The sequence below is a fragment of the Leguminivora glycinivorella genome, chromosome 8 (genome assembly GCF_023078275.1).
Source record: "Leguminivora glycinivorella isolate SPB_JAAS2020 chromosome 8, LegGlyc_1.1, whole genome shotgun sequence".
Classification (NCBI taxonomy): Eukaryota; Metazoa; Arthropoda; class Insecta; order Lepidoptera; family Tortricidae; genus Leguminivora; species Leguminivora glycinivorella.
The window spans coordinates 2,563,356-2,587,231 of record NC_062978.1 but is presented as its reverse complement, the minus strand read 5'-3'; the positions used below and the strand labels follow the sequence as shown (position 1 = coordinate 2,587,231).

The window sequence follows — 23,876 nt, the reverse complement described above, 5'->3', positions numbered from 1 at the left end:
AATTTTATAGATACAAAGTTCATAAAAATAAGTAGGCACTTTTTCAAGGAATGAGTAATTTAACTACCTACTTAAACATTATATGAAACCTTAAAAAAATCATTAACTCGTCAGTTAATAAACCTTTTCAGTTTTCAGTTTTTCACCATTAAAATAACAATTTTTTAACACATTTCAAATATTAAATCATTTTTACTCAATTTCATTGTCCCTATTTTTGAAAAACGACTAAGATAACGCTTTATAATTTAATAATTATACTACGGTAACTGATTAAACAGTAACATCAGATTTACCTCCCTGTTTATTGAGATATCCTCAATTAGCCAATCGTTACCTCTAAGTACGGAACAAGTAAAATAAGTGCAACAATATTGAAGATAAACATTGTATTTGCTTTTGTTACAGTAAACTAACACAAACACAATACAGTTATCATTCGATTGATATTATCGTTTTTTAGGCCTATAAGCTGCGCCGTTTAAAATCTGCCCACTTACAGCGTTAAGCGCCGCTCAGACGCGTAAACAGCCTAAGCGCCGGCGGGTTGCGCGAAAAGCTCCGCGAATACGGAGCTTGCGGACCGGACAAGGAAGGGTGAGTCTCCCCACCGCCGCCAGGCGGCGCCCCGCTCAGCTCACTCGCTCACTAGCGCTTGCTGCGAGCGCACGTCTGCTTATTGAGTCTCCGTTCCCGCGCGCGATCGCGAAAAACTTTTAACCAGTGCCGTGAAAATGAAAATTAACATTCTGTGCTGTGTTCCTCATTCAGTCTAGTGCGGGACTAATCGACCATAAGAGTGCTCCGAAGAGGCTAATTACGAGTTGGTAGACTAATTGGCCGGGCCGGCGTTTCATGAAGGTGAGCCGACTTTTATTTCCGTTCGGCAATCCCTCTAATTACGTCAATTAGTGTAATGCGGCGACAGCTTTGAAGAGTGCGCTTAATGATCTCCGCGCTTTGAAAAACTATTACTACTCCGAACTAATTGCATTAATTATACTCGACTCCAATTTCGCGATTGTTGTTAATGAAATTACAATATCGTTTCACTTATCGTCAGCCAATTAAGTGTCTATTTCATGGTTGAGTAGATGTATAAAGTTTCTTGTAACACGCGAGTGTTTAATAAATTTTAAATTAAAATCGACACGGCGATAAAATTGATGTCTATGTTTTTAATTCCGAGTTATTAAATTAACTTATTTTCATGTATTATTTATTGGATTTGAGGGAGTGATTAGTAAGTACCTACCTACTTATTTGTTTCAGTCGTATATGTATAATTAAATTTATACAGTTAAAAAGTTTTTCTTCGGTATACTAAGTACATATTTCAAGTAAGTAATAATTATCCTCTTATCTGTCCATTAAGTAGAAGCTTAAACTAAAAAACAATAATAAACTTTGAGCAATTTGAACATAAGTAATGACAATAAAGTTATCAGTAATGTTGTAGATAAGAAACGACGCACGAGAGGACGCTGCGGGAGATAAAACTTCCGCTTTGACTAATTACATAAACAATTGTCATATTTTTTAAACTTTTTTAAATAAATATTTAAATTATCTACAAAAATTAAGTGCCATCTCTACTATCAGTGCTATCACTAATTAATACAATTAATTAATTCAGCCTGTTTTTAACCGCGTGTTCAAAATAATATTAATTTACTTCAATACCTTTATTATAGCCGGTCTAATAACAAGTTTGTCACTAGAAAAAAAGGCGCGAAATTATCTGTGCGACGAAAAAAAAATCGCCACAATTTTTTTTTCTTTTTACGGAAACGGCTTTACGTTATTTATCTATTATTAATATTGTTTAAATCGTAAATAAAAACGTACGTATTAAATTAAGTTAAATTAGCTTAATACACATTAGCTTAGTAGGTAACAGTTTTTAAATCTTAAATAATGTTATATGGCATATATCTTATTCGATTGAGTCGATCGATACACAGTTTTATGTGTAGTTTATGTAAACAAAAAAATAAAAATATTTATTTTGTAGCTTAGCGCCATTGCCTCTTTTTATATAATAATGTTAAGAAACACAAAGTTTGTATGCATAGCATACCTACCAATAGTACCTACCACGAGTCACAATAAAAGAAGATCCCAAAATCAAATTAAAATAACTAGCCTACTAACTGACCAGGCTAAAATAATGTATTTTTATATCTGCATGCATACTATAATACATAGGGTACTTCATAATTAAAGAAAACAGCTTCAGCCAATGGTCGCAATTATTAGCGTTGGCACAACTTGACATCCCTTCACTGCGCTACCACAAAACTAGACAATGATTTTTGACAACCCTTAAATACTCACAAGGGATATTGCCGTGCGTTGTCAAACTACATTTTTGTAGGAAGTGTTCCTTCTGTACATAAGTCCCATTCTTTATTCCGCGCTGCGCGGTTGTCCCAAAAGCCAATTAGAAGGCAGTATCCGCTTGTTTATTCGCTAATTAGCGGGCCTCATTAGAGCTACATCACTAGCCGCTGATGCTTCATTCGCTTTAATTATGTACGCTGTGTTCTTATAATTACTCGGAACAATTAAATGAGCTTTAGTTTTATATTATAACCGTTTTTTGGATTAATTGTGTGCGGTACTGGGAATTTTAATATTGACAGCATTTTATATTTATTGACACTAAAGTGAATTTATGAAATGTTATTAATTTTAGTGTAATTTTAATTAATTTGTAGCTTAAGTTTATTTACGTGAATCACTTTACATATTTTGAAATATTGAAACAACTTTAATTCAGTAAACAAAAAAAAAAAAGATTTTTAATGAACATTGAAATTAAACAAATACGTGAAACTTGGTTAATCGTAAAAAAAAAACCTTTATTACCCAGGACTCAAACCATCTCCTTATAGAAGTTATAGAGCTTTAAGATGTGACAGACATACAGAATTAATTCTATATAAAATTGCAGTGTGGCCCAAAACCCTGTGTGACCCATTTCTTAAATATATTTTTGAATTTTGTATATTTTTAATACAGGATTAAAATCCGTAGGCTAAAAATATGTATGGCACTATTCTAATGTCCTATTGAAAAGGTATAGCAAAATAATGTTGATGATATAGTGTGTCCCGTACATTTGCTAGTTTTTTTTTATTTAATTGTGGTTTCAAGTATAAGGTGATATTGCGCTATCGCCTGTGGTGGCTGTGGTCGCCACCACAGCGGACGCCGAAGGAAATCGCAGCGCCGGCGAATCCATGTGTCACGGCGCTATGTTAACGACTTATGCTTATAAAATATTATTGTTCGCTCATAACCCTAAGAAAAAAGAAAAAGATTTGATAAGTATTTTTAATTTTCACTTTCACCCCCTAAAAGCGGCCCACAATGATATTTTCTTCATATTACGTGTCCGTCTTTGGCTCTCAGGTTAACACATGCGTGCCAAATTTCAAGTTAATCTGTTCAGTAGTTATGGAGAAAATGGGCTGTGACAGACGGACAGACAAACGCACGAGTGATCCTATAAGGGTTCCGTTTTTCCTTTATGAGGTACGGAACCCTTAAAAGTCGGACCGGGACCAGAAGTCAAACGCGTTAGCCGAATGTTTTGTTAAAAAAAAAAATTGAAAAAAAAACTTGACATGGTGGACAGATCTTCATCAAACATGGCTAAGGACAATCGAACGGCGTGTCACGGCGCTATAATAACGACTTATGTTTATTTTTTATATTATTGTGGACTCATAAACCTGAAAGAAAACCTTGGTCACTTTTTCTTTCATATACTTTTTCTTAAAAAAAAAAAATATGTGTAATTTATTTCGGTTTTAATGTATAGTGGTGTGACTACTTTAAGATAGCACAAGTTGAAATATTTTCAATAGAATATAATTTGACTTGTGTTAACTAGAATTCATAAACCTGACTAGACGGCGATAAACCGGAATAAGCACTAATAAAAAACCGGACCGGAATCGGACATCCGACTTGCCTAGTGAGCGTTTTTCTAGCAATTAGGTTACATTTATAGAATAGATTTTTCTCTGTACTATTTTTCTAGCTTAAGAATTGCTTATTTATGTTATTGATGACTCATAAAAGTCATAAACCTAGACGGCAAAAAAGCACGAAGTAAACACTATAACTGGATGCAAATAAAAAACCAAACCGGGACCGGAAGTCGCCGGGACCGGAAACCGACTCGCCCAGTGTTGTTTTTTTACAAATTTCAAGTCTTCAGATTTTGTTAGTACTGAGAAACGGTACCTTTAGTCTATGAAGATGTTACTAAGTTGCCCAATGCCACAAATAACCCATATATTTTGATTTCCTTGTGAGTGCTGAATAAATTATTTTTCCCCTCACTAGCTCGGAAACACGTGTTTTGTCCTTTAATACCAGCGGGTAAAAACGCATTTTATCCACTTGGGTAAAGTTTTTGAATAAAGTCAAATTAACTGCTTTAAAGTTGATAAAAGTAGGTGAATCTAGTAATAAAGATGATTTACCACCTGTGGAACTACTGGAAGCAGTGATAAATGCATTTTTTGCGTTGTAGTTTCCTCGCTATAGTGAGGGGAAAAGTTTTGTTTACACTTGGTGCAAATGTATTTTACTTCTCGTTTTAAAAACCTCGAAGTTCAGGATTCTATTCTCGAAACTCGCTTCGCTCGTGGTTCAACTATTTTTGCACTTGCTCGTTTTTCAATTCCACACTCGGCGTTAAAATACAACTTTGCCCCCTTGTATAACAAATAACTATTGATTTTTTGATGTTTTTTGAGTGCAAAATTTCACATTTTTGTGGCACACATTTTTTAAGAAGCAAGATTTATGCACATCTGGGTCTGTAGGTTAGTTAAAATTTAAAAAAAAAATTTTTTTTGTCCTTTCCGAGATAAATGGTCTTGACAGACATATATATATATCTGTAGGATAGACAGAAGACGGTCGAACGGAGGATTGACAACAAATTAAGAAGTAGAAATGACTACTAAATGTTACAATAATACCTTACTTAGTAGGAATATATATACAAGGTGCTCGCGAGGAACCCGCATAACTTGAACCACGCGTTTCTGAGGCCAAAAGAAAGAAAAAATGTTATATGAATTTTAAAATTTTTCGCAAAAAAATTTTTTTTTTGTTTTTTTTTTTACTTTTTTGGACGTATTTTCACATATAAAGTAATTTTTATCCATGAAGTTGGCAATTAAAATGAGTTCCTTAATTTATTTTTCTAAAAACCAAATTTTTTGGAAGATTTTCTTGTCACATTTTGACATCTATCAATGACTACTGTGAGACTATGCTCCACAACTGCGCATCAGCGCCGTTAAGAAGACCTTTTCTGAGTAACAATACGGAAATGTTTTTTTTAATTGGCAATAACTCTGAAACTAGACGAAATCTAGAAAAGTTTATATGACATTTTAGTCTTAAAATGTGACCAAGAATATGCCGTTAAAGTTATATGGGTTCCTCGAGAGCACCTTGTATATGCCTACCTAAAAGTAATGTTATAAACTTAAATTAGAAATAAATTGCTATTGACTTGAATCCCATTGTCTTGGCTATAGGTAGGTATACATTCCGATAATGTTAATTGCAACATTATGATTCAGCCGAGCTTGGTCCTAATTAAGTACTTGTTTAGTGAGAATTGCAAACATAATGGTGTACTCATACTTTATTATCTACAGTGTGCGTAGCCAAATGCACAAACGCTTATGAAACGCTCACGATAATATCTCTTTCGTAACTATTTATCTCTATCGCTCTTGCGGATTGGCGCGACAGAGCCAGACTACATTTCTGCGGCGTCTCGCATGAAATGCCATTTGGCTACGGGGCAGGCGTGCGTAAATGCACAAACGCTCATAAAACGAAACGATCGTAGTATAGATATCTATCTCTATCGCTGTTGCGGATTGGCGCGACAGAGCCAGACTAACCTTTCGCGGCGTTTCGTTTTCGTTTCGCGTCGTAGAAATACCATTCGGCTACGGGGCCAGGCCCCGTAGCCCATTCGGCGATACTGTCGCGGCCAGATATCTACTAGCGCTTCGTTTCGTGAGGCTGAGCGATTTCCGGCTCAGGGTTCCGGACTTAAAGGGTAAGGGTAAATTTAATTCTAAGCTACAAAATAAATATTTTTATTTTATTCGCCTAACTATCCGTTTGACACTTAAGTTGTAGCTGTATCTTGTGACCAATATAGTTAGTAAGTAAGTAAAGTAAGTAAACACTTTATTGTACAGAAAAATAATACAGCACATAATATTTAAAATAAAAAGTTTCAGTACAAAGGCGAACTTATCCCTTTAAGGGATCTCTTCCAGTTAACCTTTGAGCATTTGAGGGAGAGTTTGAGACGGTAGACATCCACATAATACAAAAACTACAAAATAATAACAATACATTTTTCATTCCTTAGTCTAACACGCAGTATATATTAATAAATATATAAATAATCAATAAATATTTAATAAATATAATATATATATATACTACTTACAAAACCGCATACAATCCCTGTCTCAGTTTTCGTCCGATAGCCACAGTTTCTTTAGATTCGCCTTCAGCGATGCGACCGATTGACACTGTCGAAGAGGAGGTGGTAAAGTATTCCACAGTTTGACCGAGTACACCGTAAACGAATTATTATATGACCGATGTTTGTGGGGTGGGATACCTAGAGTGAGATTCGCACTGGAACGAAGCCGGTGCCCACTGCCATCTGCCAAAAATGTAAAACGTTCTGAGAGATAAGGAGGGGACGATGGAGAAAACAAAACATTATAAAGAAGAGACAGAATATGGATGTCCCTACGACGACGGATGGGTAGCCACTTAAGCTGGGAGCGGAAAGCAGAGACGTGGTCAAATTTTCGAAGGCCAAAAACGTATCTAATGCACACATTTTGCAGCCGTTCGAGCTTATCAAGTAATTCTTCAGTGAGATCCACGAGTGCGATATCCGCATAGTCCAGAAGTGGAATCAGAAGAGATTGTGCAAGCATAACTTTTGTGTGGATCGGAAGGAAACTTTGGAGACGTCGAAGAGAGTGCACAGAAGCAAATAATTTCCTGCTAGTTTCAGTGATGTGGGGTACCCAAGAGAGAGTCTGGTCGATGACAATGCCTAAGTTCTTGACGGTAGGAGAGAAAGGAATGTGTGTTCCATTAAAGAAGATTTTAGGCACTGTCACTTCTGACAACCTGGAGATGAAGTGAGGACTCCCAATCAAAATCGCTTGCGACTTCTTTGCGTTGACCATAAGACCAAAAGAAGATGCCCAGTTGCAGATGGAGTCGAGATCCTGGTTGATTTGTCTTATTAAAAACTCTAAGTTCTCAATGCTTGCCGCCGAATAGATTTGTAAATCATCTGCATAGAGGTGATAAGAGGAGACTAGAGATTTGGTTATCCCATCAATGAAAAGCGAGAAAAGTAGAGGGGATAGCACCCCGCCCTGTGGGACCCCTGTAGATAGTTCACGCCACGAGGAAGCTGTGTCTTCGACCTTGACACGCTGGCGTCTTCCAAACGGAATCACAGTTAGACGTCTGAAATTTTCACAGATGATGAAAAAAATACTAAAAAACGGAATTAAGTATTTAAGTAATCAGTGGGTGGACAAACCACACAATTTTTTGATGTTTTTATAGATGGTTAGAAGTACGGATCCCTTCGCGGCGCGAAGTCCGCCCACAAGTCCGACTGTTAACCAGTTCTTTAGGGTTCCGTACTAAAATGTCTCGGCACCGTGATCGTTAAAATGCTACCTAACACATAGTGCACAAATATATGAGTCTCAAAAATATATTCGCAAAAAAGGTCTACGTCCTCGGAAAATAAAGCTTTTTTTATCAATAATAAAAATAGTTTAACATGATAATAATACAATTATTAAATCGAAGCAGTGCATCATACATTAATTACACATTTTAAGTAGGTACGAGTATCTTCATATACTATTTATTTAGGTATATGAGTACTACGTATGTTTATATTTATAATGTAAACCATGTAAATAATAATTGATATTACTGCTATCTATGCATTTGCTGTTATAACGGACAGCGGACATCCCGACGGCTGTCTTTACATCATTAGGGTTATCATTTTCTATATTATACCTACTCAGAAAAAATGGACACTGATATTAAACTTATCTGCATCATTTCCTGAATGTGCAAAAATAAATTTTAATGTGTATTTTTAAATAATAAAATTCATTTTAATATGAATGCAATTGTTGGGTTTTAACTGACCTGGCAACCCTAAGACGCATGCCTGCATGACACATTCGGCCCTATCCGGACTTAAGTTACGTCAAATGTTAGTTCCAAATACAATATGGATTTGATGTCAGTGTCAAAAACTACCTTTCTTCAAACAATATCGTTATACTTAATCAAACTATCGTTACCCTTATTACGTGCTTATTTCCTAAGCGACGGACTTGATGGTTTATTGATCTCTGTTTGGCCCAAAGGTCAGCTGGTAGAGAATGCCTTCTGGCATTAAGTTCGCCTTTTGTATATTTTTTAACTGTGCAATAAAGTTTAAATAAATAAATAAAAACGTAGACATTTTCCTGCTGTCAATATCAATAGTAGCGGATGAATTGATTCACCAAAAGTATTTGACAACCTGAAATACCCGAATGACTTTTCTAAATACATACACAAGTTTGTACAGATATAAAGCAATACCAGAAATATTTGACTATTGTCAGGAGTAGGGTTTGCAATCCGGATATTCGAATATCCGAATTATTCGAATATCCGCCAATATTTTTATCCGAAAATATTCGAATAATCTAAGTGAAATTATCCGGATAAACGGATAATTTCTATAAACATCATTTTTTATTTATAAGTGATATATTTAATAGATAAGACGTCACTTGAACCAATTTCGATCAATTCTTAATACGGATAATGTTATTGCTAACAAGTTAACATCTATTTATCTTCAAAATCAAACTAATATTTACAAAACAAAGAAAGCTTTCGTGAACAAGAAGTAAGCAGAATGCCTCACCCCACGCACTCAGTTTTTATCGAATATTCGAATAAATGGATGATTAAAAATAAACAGAAAAACGTTCAAGTATTATTTTTTAATATGAAAACGTTACCCCAACCTACTTTCATTACTGCTAATAGCTAACGTGAACAAGCGCGGATCCAGCTTCGTGCCCAGGGGAGGGTCACGTGGTAAAGGCCCAGGCCCCAGAGGGGGGGGTCACGTGGTCTATTTGTATGGCCAACCTAGGCTTCAGGGGGGGGTCATGACCCCCATGACCCCCCCCCTGGATCCGCGCATGAACGTGAAGTTATCTGTAAAACCATACTTAATAAGGGAGATTTACCTAGATTTCCTGGTCACTTTTTTTTGGAAATTGAAATTTAGCGCCTCACTCCGAATTTAGCTGTTATCAGTTCCATGGCAATTTAGTACTCCAGAATTCCCTCCACTTCACTAAGAAATATAAGGCATTTTCCTTTTAAGTCATTAGTTACATGCATACACAAAAATCGGTCTAATTACTACTTACACTTTGAAATCTTAGCCGATCTACTGATCAGCTTGGAAACTAAAACCCATCAAATCGCTGCTGAGCAATTTGAGGCGTTTTGGATTTGAATGTTTAAATAAGTTCGCCTTTGTACCTCCTCCTTCTTCATTCTTTTAAATTTTATGTCTGGTATATTTTATGTTGGTGGTACAATAAAGAATTTACTTACTTATTTATCACCTCTTCCCTTCCAGTGGTTCTTTGGTACCAGCCACTGTGCAACTAAGGTTTAAAATGATCCACACCTGGATAGAAAGTGTCTTCGACTAATTGCTTCTCTTTTTTTGGTTATTCTGTTTTGAACGAGTACCTATATCTTTGCTCATTCCTGTTCTAAGACCCTAACCAGGACGCTTTTGTTTAGAGCCTACGAAAAAGTTTTCAACTTTTTATATTAAGTATCCGATCTGGTCCAAGATGGCATTTGGTACGGGCGTAGGCATTTATGAAAATGACTAGTGACTACAGTGGTAGTATCAGCATGGACAATTATGCCACTGTCTTCCAAGCCGAGACATACCCAATAATTACCTGTGTACATAAGAATATAGTTAGACAAACCCAAGGAAAGAATATCTATATACTCAGCGACAGTCAGGCGGCACTCAAAGCCTTCACATCGCCCAGAGTTGACTCTAGACTGGTATTAAACGGCATCCAAGCTCTTAACAAGCTTGGAAGGCAAAACAAGGTGCAACTGGTATGGATACCGGGGTACGAAGGCTTCATTGGCAATGAAAATGCTGATGAACTTGCCAAGGCCAGGCCAGATCTGTAGACAACTTCACAGATCTGAAGGAACCATTAAAGCGGCTATGAAAGACCAAACAAAGGCTAATCACCAAAAAGAGTGGGATGCCCTGTTAGGTCTGAAGCATTCAAAGCTCTTTATGTGGAGGGTTGAATCTGGATGGAGCAAAAAGTTAGGAAAGCTAGGCAAAAGACAACTCCAAATTATAACGGGGGTGTTCACAGGCCATTACGGGATCAAAGGAATTTTGGCCAAGATGGGACACGCTGACTACACTGATTGTCGCATGTGCGGCGAAGAGGAAGAGACCATCAGACATCTAATGTGTGAATGTCATGCCCTCGCGAGACAAAGAATGAAGAACTTTGGAGCAGGCTACCTTGTACCAAAGGACATCAGAGAGCTACCCATGAGCCTCATCATCCGATACGTGGAGATGGTCGAGAAGCTCCTAAATAGCTGAAGGATCTTAAGATCGAAGGGGGTAATTTCACAAAAGATCCCGATGGGTCGAAGTGTAGCCGGAAGGGCCCCCGCAGATTTAAGATGAGTATCCGATCCGATCGAGCGGAGGACCGACTCCTATACATTCTCGAAATCATTCAAGGCGCCATCTTTGATTTTTGCCTTTGACATCCTTCGGATCGAATAATATGACAACGCTGTATGGCCCTATAACCATCATTATATCCAATGATGTTGTCTCACGTTCCACTCTCAACAAGCCATCCTCTCTACCATCCATTTCCAAGGTAAAGGTGTTGTCAGAAAAACTTCTCCTTATACTTTACACCTATCTAATTACTACTACTGTCTTATATCAACAGCTCACTATCTGATTGCAAGATTCTAGTCATAGAACGAAATAGAGATAGAGAGCTAGGTGTGTTTTAATTTCTACAGTTTGCTGATTTACGCAAAAAATAAATAAAATATGTAGGTACATTTCGCATTATGGCGCTTATCTATCTCAGCCGTTATCAATTTCACGCTTATACGCATCTGAAACATTAATTTTGTTCCGTTTAATAAATTATCCGAAATTATCCGAATTATTCGAATATTCGAATAATAAAAATTGTATTATCCGAATTATTCGAATATTAAAAACTCGTCGGATAATGCAAACTCTAGTCAGGAGGGCGCTGCTATTCCGATGTATGGGGTGACATTTCAGTATAGTATGAAGAAAATAGTTCTAGTATAGTTCGTAGTCATATACCTATTTCTGCCGGCGTATTATGCTTCCAATTTCATCACTTATCCACGTGGATAAAGTGTCCGTCACGCTTTGGCCAGTATGTCAGTGTGAGAGTGACAGATGTCTTATTCACGTGAATAAGTGACAAAATTGGAAGCATGATACGCCGGCTGGTCACGCTTTAGTTTATTGTTGGAAATGTCAAAGTTTTTTTTTCTATGTGTAGACCATTTCTTTTGGTTGAGCAGTTTCAAAACGGTACTTATTTCTGAAGCGTTATTTGGTAACCTACTATAAATGCTGACTGTACCCATCTACCTATATTTTCACTCTATCCACACTGTGTCTTATTTTTCGCGATAACAAAGTGGCGTGAGCGGTGACGCGTGCGCATGTTTGTGCGAGTTGTACGATTTACGCCGTGGCTTGCGTGGGCGACGGTCGCGCGATTTATTTATTTATTTATTTATTATTAAAATAAGTTACACAGCATAATAGTAAAACCAAGGCACTGTGAAACTAAAAAATAAAAACAATAGGTATAGCACATGAAATAGTAAAAATCAGACGAAGAAAAAAAAAAAAACAATATTCTATTTAGGCGACGACGTAACAGCGTGGCTCCGTTGCGTCGTCTGACACGGCGTAGGGTTCGGCAGGTTGCCCCGGAACCGCCGAAACACCATGCCCTTCGGCCAGAAGTCTGCGCTCGCGATGGTGTCCTGCAGCGGCCGCGGCACTCGCAACACAAACGAACTGAAGTGCACGTAGTGGCGCGACTGTAGCTGGAACACTCTCAGCGTGTAGCCAGTCTTCTGGCGAACGTACTCCACCACCTCATCAGCCCCGGCGGAGTAGTGCAAGCGCGACACGTAGAGCGCTCTACTCGGTGTAGCTATCCGTAGACCTGAATTCACTGGTTCCGCAGTGCCACACATAGTCTTACGAGGCGCCCTGCGCGCCTTGCTCTTCTTTTGCACCAATGTGAATCCCTCCTCATCCACATTGGTGCGGGTAGACTTTTCCACAATAGGAGCCCGTGATACCTTTACAGGTGCATTTACCCGGTTCGTTGCGACGGACTCACCGACGACGTCAGCATATGCACGCTGACGCGAGTTCGTTGGGACATGTGGCGGCCGGACGCGCGGGGGGCGCGCGGGCGGCGGATCGGCGCGTGCGACACATTTTACTGCGCCGGCAACAGGCAAACAAACCGACTTGTCAGCAGGTCGATTATCAGACTTGAAATTTGAAGCCGCTGTCTGAGTTGGGGCAATTCGCAAACATTTTATTTCTTTACGTAACTCAGAAATAGTAATTAAGCTAGCTTCAAACTTCGTATTCATTTCGGCTAAACTTGTTCTTAGGGCCACGATTTCCTTAAACAAGCATTTGACGTCGACGTTGTCCGCATTGTACGACGAAATGTTGGAGATATCCGTCGCCACGAACTCCGGAATCCGGTCGTTGAAGTTGTTGAGGATCTTCATTATGTCCTCCAGGCTCTTCTTCCCAGTTTCATCTCCTCTTCGGTGAGGTACATACGTGCCGGCTATTCCAAGGAAATCACACAACACTTTCTTCGCTACACAGATGTCCTCAACGGTGAACTTCGACGCTCGCGAAGACATCTGAACAGCAGTCGCCGCGTCCATCGCTCCTTCCCGCAGCAGTTTATTTTTCTCTTGCAGAAAAGCGAGGAACTCGTTTACGATGGGTTCACCCTGTTTAGAATCTGCCATCGTGTCAATTTGCCGGCGCGATTTCGCAATTTATAATTAAGAGGATACGGTAGCGAAAATGCTAAAATGGAAAGGAGCCCCCCTTTCAACTTGGGAATTTTAGTTAAATGTACAAGTGTTATTAACTAGATTTATCGAAAAAAAATTGTCCATTAAGAACAACTCAGTCAAAAGATATTTCAAAAAAATCTTTAAAATCGCGGTTCCGCTCTCGACTCTTTCCTCCTTCAAAACTTAATCAATCGGAACGAAATTTGAGAATCTGAATAACAATGAAATAATCTATGTCGGACCGTTTAGCTTTTTTGGTTAATTGTTACCAATCTTAAGTATCACACCTTTTTTTGCGCCACAATGAAAAAGGCCGTTTTTGGAAATTTTTGATTGGCTCTAGAGTCTTTAAAAAGCAGAATATCAAAAAAATCTAAACGGTCCGACACAGATAAAAATAATAACAATCTGTGTTGAAAAAATCATTGCTCTATCTTCAAAAACCAGGGAGGAAATAGTCGAGAGCGTTTGTATGGAGAATTGACCCCTACCGTCTCGTCTTAAATTAAATCATCAATGCGTCTACGTCGCTGCGCGCATTGGACACGACTCGACGCGATGGTCGCGCGACGGCGATGCGACGCATACGAAATCAAATCTTATCGATATTGTAACATTGCACATTTTAGCTTAACAATTTAACAACGGCAGTTTTAAATTTGTCGCGAACGTAATTACTTTTTGCGCATAGCAAGGTCTTTATGTGATCTAGCAACTGGATCGATACTGGATGACAGTTCGATTATCCAAACAGAATCAGCTGTCAACAAAGGGTGTTGCCAGAATACAAATATGCACGATTTTCACTATATTTAGTTATTTAGAATTTACAATTTAAATGTAATTAATAAATCAGAAAATAGTTTCTTTGTTGTTGGAAAATTATATGGAATTTTGTGCACTAGGATTTTCAGTTCAGGTGGTCATTTTAGATGTCATCCCCAAGCCTCTCAAGGTCGTTAGGGCTCCTGAGATCATTTCCTGCACTTGCTAGCTGTCTCCGGTCCTGTTCAGGCCTCCAGCGCCTGCTTTTATTTATCGAGTTTCATCTTCGATCCAAAAAGTGATCAGATTGATGGAGTGCTGGCGGTCAATCCTTGTGTAGCCTAAGGGCATTCTGGAGGAATATTTTCCCACCATGAATTGTAAGTAGAATATTATGGGTGTATCAGGTTGATCACATTATTGATCCTTGCCTCAGTTTAATTTGACCACGTGTGTCTATTTCCAGTCTTCTGGTGGACTATGTGGAGGGAAGGGTCGTCAGAGCTGAGAAAATGAGCTCTCTCAAGTTCCAGCTGGTAAGGAAATCAGAATAGTAATTGTCCACATTTAATAGGTTAGACCACATTCACTTTTCTAATGATGTCTTGTTTTCCTTTTCAGCTGACTGGGAACTAGAATTATAATTACAACTACAACTACAACTAAAACTGTGTTTAGGCTTACTCCAGGTTATACTGGTTAAACAGACATTCAAGTAATGTCTTTATAAAGGGGGCCAGACTGTCCGGCAACTCAAGTTTTACCACAAGCGTCGAATGGTGCGATAGCTTGCTTCCGGGGTCGAGCCTATCCAGGCGAAGAAGATGCTCTCAACTTGCTGATGCGTCGATTGCGGTGGTGCTTCATTGTGTCACAGCGCCTGGGGCGACCAGCTTCAGCTCGCAGAAGGAGGGCTTACACATTGTATTAGCGGTAACTTCTGGCTTGAAGGTTGGTGTCATTTTCTTTCTTCCTGGAAGGCAAGATTACTTAGTTTAGTTAAGAAGAATTCCTATTATCTATGTTGGCACTGATAACTAGGGACTAACAGAACTTAGGAACGCTTGTAAATCATTTAGAATTGAACTATTGCACGGCCCAGCTCTACCGTCTGGCAATACATATTAAGGTGCTAGCTTAAGCTTAGAATAATGATTTACTGGCTATAACTTGCTTTGTGTCCATTAGACAATAAACTGTGTGTCACAATCTAACCGTTTTCTTTCCACCCAATTAGAGACCTGAAATCTTGAGGAAATCATAGAGCACCTTATTAAGTACTTTTTTGCTTCTTTGTCGTGGCGGACGATCCGCCAAAGTTTTAAGACTCATTTTGTGTAAATTTATTGTCTGGGGCTTTCCCATACTTTCCCCCTTTGCCGGGCTGGGAAAAGTCTACCATGACAATATGGAAGTATGAGACGCGACGGCGTCGCCCACGCAACTAGGGTTTGCAATCCGGATATTCGAATATCCGAATTATTCGAATATCCGCCAATATTTTTATCCGAAAATATTCGAATAATCCAAGTGAAATTATCCGGATAAACGGATAATTTCTATAAACATTATTTTTTATTTATAAGTAATATATTTAATAGATAGACGTTACTGAAACCAATTTCGATCAATTCTTAATACGGACAATGTTATTGCTAACAAGTTAACACCTATTTATCTTCAAAATCAAACTAATATTTACAAAACGAAGAAAGCATTCGTGGACAAGAAGTAAGCAAGCAGAATGCCTCACCCCACGCACTCAGTTTTTATCAAATATTCGATTAATTGGATGATTAAAAAAAACAGAAAAACGTTCAAGTATTATTTTTTAATATGAAAACGTTACCCCAACCTACTTTCATTACTGCTAATAGCTAACGTGAAGTTATCTGTAAAACCGTACTTAATAAAGGAGATTTATACCTAGATTTCCTGGTCCCTTGTTTTTTTTTAAATTGAAATTTAGCGCCGCACTCCGAATTTAGCTGTTATCAGTTCCATGGCAATTTAGTACGCCAGAATTCCCTCCACTTCACTAATAAATATAAGGCATTTTGCTTTTAAGTCCTTAGTTAAATGCATACACAAAAATCGGTCTAATTACTACTTATACTTTGAAATCTTAGTCGATCTACTGATCAGCTTGGAAACTAAAACCCATAAAATCGCTGCCGAGCAATTTGAGGCGTTTTGGATTTGAATATTTAAATAAGTTCGCCTTTGTACCTCCTCCTTCTTCATTCTTTTAAATTTTATGTCTTGTATATTTTATATTGGTGGTACAATAAAGAATTTACTTATTTATCATCTCTCCCCTTCCATTGGTACTTTGGTAGCCACAGTGCAACTAAGGTCTAAAATGATCCACACCTGGATAGGAAGTGTCTTCGACTAATTGGTCTTCTCTTTTTTTGGTTATTCTGTTTTGAACGAGTACCTATATCTTTCCTCATTCCTGTTCTAAGACCCTAACTAGGACGCTTTTGTTTAGAGCCTACGAAAAGAGTTTTCAACTTTTTATATTAAGTATCCGATCCGGTCCAAGATGGCATCTGGTACAGGCGTGCCTACGCCTGTACCAGATGCCATCGGATCGGATGTCATCTTGGACTTGAAAGACAGTGGCATAATTGCCCATGCTGATACTACCACTGTAGTCACTAGTCATTTGCATAAATGCCTATTTATGCAAATGACTAGTGACTACAGTGGTAGTATCAGCATGGGCAATTATGCCACTGTCTTTCAAGTCGAGACATACGCAATAATTACCTGTGTACATAAGAATATAGTTAGGCAAACCCAAGAAAAGAATATCTATATACTCAGCGACAGTCAGGCGGCACTCAAAGCCTTCACATCGCCCAGAGTTGACTCTAGACTGGTATTAAACGGCATCCAAGCTCTTAACAAGCTTGGAAGGCAAAACAAGGTGCAACTGGTATGGATACCGGGGCACGAAGGCTTCATTGGCAATGAAAATGCTGATGAACTTGCCAAGGCCAGGTCTGAAGACAACGTCACAAGGAACCATTAAAACGGCTATGAAAGACCATACAAAGGCTAATCACCAAAAAGAGTGGGATGCCCTGGTAGGTCTGAAGCATTCAAAGCTCTTTATGCGGAGGGTAGAATCTGGATGCAGCAAAAAGCTAGGAAAGCTAGGCAAAAGACAACTCCAAATTATAACGGGGGTGTTCACAGGCCATTACGGGATCAAAGGAATTTTGGCCAAGATGGCACACGCTGACTACACAGATTGTCGCATGTGCGGCGAAGAGGAAGAGACCGTCAGACATCTAATGTGTGAATGTCACGCCCTCGCCAGACAAAGAATGAAGAACTTTGGAGCAGGCTACCTAGTACCAAAGGACATCAGAGAGCTACCCATGAGCCTCATCATCCGATACGTGGAGATGGTCGAGAAGCTCCTGAATAGCTGAAGGATCTTAAGATCGAAGGGGGTAATTGCACAAAAGATCCCGATGGGCCGAAGTGTATCCGGAAGGGCCCCGCAGATTTAAGATTAGATGAGTATCCGATCCGATCGAGCGAAGGACCGACTCCTATACATTCTCGAAATCATTCAAGGCGCCATCTTTGATTTTTGCCTTTGACATCCTTCCTATATCCGATATCGGATCGGATAATATGACAACGCTGTATGGCCCTATAACCATCATCATATCCAATGATGTTGTCTCACGTTCCACTCTACAGGAGCCATCCTCTCTACCATCCATTTCCAAGGTAAAGGTGTTGTCAGAAAAACTTCTCGTTATACCTAACACCTAACTAATCACTACTACTAACTGTCTTATATCAACAGCTCACTATCTGATTGCAAGATTCTAGTCATAGAACTAAAGATAGAGAGCTAGGCGTGTTTTAATTTCTACAGTTTGCTGATTTACGCAAAAATTAAATAAAAATGTAGGTAAATTTCGCATTATGGTGCTCATCTATCTCAGCCGTTATCAATTCCACGCTTATACGCACCTGTAACATTAATTTTGTTCCCTTTAATAAATTATCCGAAATTATCCGAATTATTCGAATATTCGAATAATGAAAATTGTATTATCCGAATTATTCGAATATTAAAAATCCGTCGGATAATGCAAACTCTACACGCAACACACGGCGTTACTCCTAATTCGACCTCTTTTAGAGCCAGCCTAAGTTGGCGATTTTAAGAGGCAACAGGAGCGAAAATGCTAAAATGGAAAAGAGCCCCCTTTCAATATGAAAATTTTAGTTAAATATCATTCGTGTTACTGACTAGATTTATACACACTGTTTTTATAGAATTCCGTTAACTTTAAGGGAAGGTTCTTTAGATCAAATACAATTAATTTCTCTAAGAAACTAGCGTTTAACTCTACGGTTATCGAGTTATTAAAAAAATAAAGATGATTACTGAACACGTGTGACAGCCTTTACCAATTTCTAATGTTATTTGTTTTGACATGTGCCGTCAATCACTTGACACTAACTTGAATTAAGGGTCTCTCACACTAATAAATTAATTTATTATGTATGACAATGATGAACATTTTTTTTGTGAATTTGACTAAAACTGATATACAGGGTGGTCCCTGATAATGAACTTAGCTATGTGTCGAATTTAATGGAAAACAATAAAAACACGGTGTATATTTATATATAGGTACACGCATTTCTTTTTGATTAGCGCCAGATTCAGTATGTCAGATATTTGGTTAACGCGTGGTTTCATGATCTCCTACTTGATGGAGATTACTGCTGATTGTGCAAATTTTCATTCATCCAGCCACCTTAGAAGCATGTAGTTCAATCGTTACCATCTAATTGGGCCGTCGGCAATGCAAATACTCTGTTATTAGGCAGGTTAATTAAAGAGTTATCACTAATTACTAATTACCCGGTTTCGGAACAGTGGCGAGCTAATTAAGACATTCCACCCTCATTAGACATCGACGGAACAACATGACCCCATTGCTGTATCGCAGCGACAACATTGCTACACGTATGTTGTTGTTTTTATGTTGCTATGTTCATAATGTGGACGTTTTTGAGTGCCACGTCGATGGGAAACAACGGAACGTTTACGTTCTTGACTGTTATTTATGCTTGTTTTTTTGGTTTCACATTTTTTTATAACCAAGGGTTGTTATAACTTTGACGTATCTGTCTGTCTGTGTGCGTGTCTATCTGTGGCATTGTAGCTCCCGAACCGATTTAGATTTAGTTTTTTTTTGTCTGAAAGCTGAGTTAGTCAGGAGTGTTCTTAGCCATGTTTCATGAAAATCGGTGTACTATGTCGCTGTCGGGGTTTTTTCAAAATTTTAATTTGAAACATGTTATATTTGTTCAAATATGGAAAAAAATAATTGACTACAACGTGATGTCAGGGTAAGAAAGGCGTGACTCACACCTACCGCTACCCAACGCATTCACAACAGATAAAAATTTGGCAAAATTGGCAAGAAATATCGTTATCTGAGTGGTGTGTCAATACGACAGGGTTCTAGCCTCTTGGCGCCCAATGTACTTTCTGAAGTACATTTGGTTTCAATGGAATTTTAACTTTCATGTAAACAAATAAAATATAATTTCTTTTGTTTCTAAATTTTTTCGAACAAATGAAATTGAATTAAGTCTAAAGAAGAATCAAAATTCCCTAGCAAAAACTTTGTAAGGTGGGCGCTACGAGGCTACAGTGGCCTGGGATTATCTAACTACTAATTGGTAGACTGTACGCTGTACAGAGGAGGTTATGACAGTTGGGCTGGTAATGAGCCTGTAGATAAGAGCGACTCACGCTTGACGTCAGCGGGTATTTAATAGTCGATAACCCGCGGGTCTCCGTTCAACCCATTACTCCTCGGGACGTCAATAACTGGACCTTAGACTATTTTTAAACGGGAAAAAATGTTACAAAATGACCGGTTTAGCTTCAGTCGCGGTAGTGACACTACCTGCTGAGCTGCGGTCCTGGGTTGAATCCCGGTAATTTATTTGTGTGATGAGCACAGATATTTGTTCATGAGTCATGGACTTTTCTATGTATATAAGTATTTGTATATTATGTATATCGTTGTCTGAGTACCCACAATACAAGCCTTCTTGAGCTTACCGTGGGGCTCAGTCAATCTGTGTAAGAATAATAATAATAAATTGGACAGTGATCTTGGACACGGCGCGGATAGTCCGACGGTTCCTCTCTCTGCAGCCCTAACCACCGGCAGCTTGGGCCCTGCCCCGCTGCTGGCGGCACCCTAGGTTAGGTTTTTTATAATATGTTTATATTTTTTATTGTTTTGTAGTGGTTTTGTATTTTACTTTTATTTGTATTATAGTTTGGTTTTGTTATTTACGGTGACCGCTTTCCATCAGGCGGATATGCTTGTTTGCCACCGACGTAGTATTATAAATAGCCTAGCCTAAGATTTGAAAGAAATAAAGAGGAATAATAATAAATAAATATTATAGGACATTCTTACACAGATTGTGAGTCCCACGGCAAGCTCAAGGCTTGTGTTGTGGGTTGTGGGTACTCGGTCAACGATATATAACTAGCTTTTGCCCGCGACTTCGCTCGTGTTAAATTCGAAAATTGCGGAATGATCCATACAAACTTCCACACCCCATTTTAGGAAAGTGGGGGGTTAGAAAGAGACAAAAAGTAGCCTATGTCGCTCTCCATTCCTTCAACTATCTTCACTTATAAATCACTTCAATTCCACTGAGAGAAATTTGCATTGTGAATTTAACAAGTTCGACTTGTTGCGGTTTATCCGTTTGAATCAGCCAAACGTATGTTTAAAACAATATGTGTCAGGTTGTTTTTATAAAATCGACTTGTTGATTCAAATATATTGCCGATTCAAATGACAAGTAGCTTGTTGTTTAAACCAAAGAGCACGTAGGCGCTATTTTAACCAAAAAACTTGTTGAACGAACATGAAAACTGGTTGTATTTTCTCTCAGTGTCGTTGCTCCGTTTTACCCTGAAAGACGGACTAACAGACAGACACACACACTTTCTCATTTATAATAATAGTATGCGATCCAAACGCAGTTTGGCTCTGTCGCACCACTTTAGAAGAGCGATAGGCAGAGCTAGCTACGATACACTTACGAAAAGTAATCATGTGACATTGCCTAGACGAAAAGTAAGCAATTGTGACGTTGCTTATAGGTACCCTGAACTCTAATAAAGTAACTAGTAATCATTAATTGTTTATTTATAGATCGGATATCAATTTCCACATTACATCAAACACATAAGTATGACGTCTGTACTGTACTAATTAGTATTATTTAGAGTTAACTAATTAGTTATCAATCTGTTTATAATTTTATATACAAAATCTTACGTATTATCATTTCATTTATAGAGACAACTATATGATATAAACCAGTAAATAACATTACGTTTGTGTGTAGGCAGGTTAAGAAGAGTTCATAAATATGTGAGCAAATCGAAGGAATCAAAATTAATGAACACAGAAAGGTGAACAGATTAACCAATCAAAACTTACACATAAAACCTGTCATATTAATCTAAGCAAGTCTCACAATAATATGTAAGCAACTGAAAACACAAATATTTGTATATACTAATATTCTTCCATATTATTTAACCAAATGAGTACATACACACACACATCACCTACGCATTTTTTTTTTAAATATTTATAAATAAATACTGGCACAAAATTATATGTATGTACAACTTTTTACAATTTTATGTGAACACTGTTCATATATTTTTTTGAAGTTTTGGAATTGCTGATATATTTATGAACTCAACTGCATTACTGACAGTATTGACATAAATCATAGTTTATGCTTTTTTACAACTCTTGGCTAAATATTCTCCATATCTTAAAATAAATGAAGTAAATCGCTCCGCACTCATTCGCCTAAGGTCAAGTGTTTGAGGAAACGGATACAGCGGTCAATATATATTAAGGTAGTTACACGGAAGGGCGCCAGAACCGAAAGGCCGGTTCATTCAGTCAATAAGTAAACGTGGAAAGATCTGACCTCGAAACACCACAACTGCCACGTCAGCAGCCTTGGGGTGAAACGTCGGGAGTAGGTAGAACAGCAGCAATCTGCTGCCCACAAGTTACCGGGATACCAGGGGAACCTCTCGCGGCCGGCGCGAGGTTTAGGCGACGCGACGTGAACCCTGGAATGGTTATACCAGTCTGTAAGTAAAATTCCTAAAATTGGTGCCCGTAAGGGGGGTTTATACCGCCCGCAGGACACGGGGGCTACCTTGGAATTTAAATTTCGAACGACAACGCGTTCCGTGAAACGACCTACTGCTAATTTGGAAGATATACATAACCTACGGAACAAGTTGGCTTCCAACAAGGTTTAAAAAATGTATGACTTACCGTTGATGGAGAAAGGGCCAGCAGAGGGCAAAATTGCACCTATTTCGACATCCGGGCACGCTGGGCGTCGCCTATCACCATCAGAACATGGTTTTATTCACGTCCGATTCCGGGGCTGGAAAATATGCAACGCTACGTTAGAAACTAACCAACTAAAAAGAAATACACAACCGAATCACTATTGAAACTCACTCAAACGGGCGATTGCGCCCGATTCTGGCCTGGGCCAACGATATCCCTTCAACTCTCTCTCCGGCAAAAAGAAATCCCATCTCATTCGCCATTTTGGACGGGACTCTGTGTTGCCAAGCCTAAATCGGCTCGCACCGCTAACAGCCGGCTCCGGACGTTCAATGGAAATTAAGTCAACAATAAAATATAATACTAAACTCTTCGCGATTAACGCGGAGCTTAAAAAAAAACCCATAATTAAGTCTGTTTACGAATAAAAGGAAGGAAGGCAAACGCCCGATGACGATTTACTTCTATTTTTCAAAATGGCAACTATGATCCACGTAAGTCCATAGAGGAATACAAGAGTGCAGCTATCCCACGCTAGATGGCGAGGAAGGCCGATCCAGGATCAGACAGCTCACGGTCGATGACTTCCTGCCGATTTCCGACAGAGGGCGGTAGAAGGCGTAACCTACGCCTTGCATTCTTAAATTTATTACTTTATTAAGGAGAATGAAATTTTATTGTTACAATATGTGAGCAAATCGAAGGAATCAAAATTAATGAACACAGAAAGGTGAACAGATTAACCAATCAAAACTATATTAATCTAAGCAAGTCTCACAATAATATGTAAGCAACTGAAAACACAAATATTTGTATATACTAATATTCTTCCATATTATTTAACCAAATGAATACATACACACACACATCACCTACGCATTTTTTTTTAAAATATTTATAAATAAATAGTGGCACAAAATTATATGTATGTACAACTTTTTACAATTTTATATGAACACTGTTCATATATTTTTTGAAGTTTTGGAATTGCTGATATATTTATGAACTCAACTTCATTACTGACAGTATTGACATAAATCATAGGTTTTTTTTACAACTCTTGGCTAAATATTCTCCATATCTTAAAATAAATGAAGTAAATCGCTCCGCACTCATTCGCCTAAGGTCAAGTGTTTGAGGGTTTATCTCACTTTTTATCTCCGAAAAGAAATGAAAAAAGTTCGACACTTTTGACAAAACTCTTGAAATGCTCTTATCGCTTTTGAGTATATTTATGGAAACAAATAATAATAACGTATATTTATTAATAATAAAAGTTAAGCCTCAAACAGAGTTTGGCAAAAATTTCTCAATATTTTTAATAATGCAGCGATGAGAAAAGCCTGTTCAAAAATCGAGGTCGCC

At 38.2% G+C, this 23,876-nt stretch overlaps 1 protein-coding gene and 1 long non-coding RNA gene across 2 annotated transcripts in view; one reads left to right on the top strand and one right to left on the bottom strand.

Annotated features, from left to right (window-relative positions):
* Nucleotides 1-654: 654 nt before the first annotated feature.
* Nucleotides 655-23,876, top strand: part of LOC125228551 (LIM domain only protein 3) — a 124,220-nt gene continuing 100,998 nt past the window's right edge. The window contains 1 exon segment of the mRNA XM_048133161.1: nt 655-861. Coding sequence (XP_047989118.1) covers nt 856-861 — 6 coding nt within the window. The 5' untranslated portion in view covers nt 655-855.
* LOC125228553 lies at nt 22,038-22,757 on the bottom strand. The gene is made up of 2 exons (XR_007177303.1): nt 22,683-22,757; nt 22,038-22,605 (listed from the first exon to the last, which is right to left on the bottom strand). It is a non-coding gene; the product is annotated as an uncharacterized LOC125228553 (long non-coding RNA).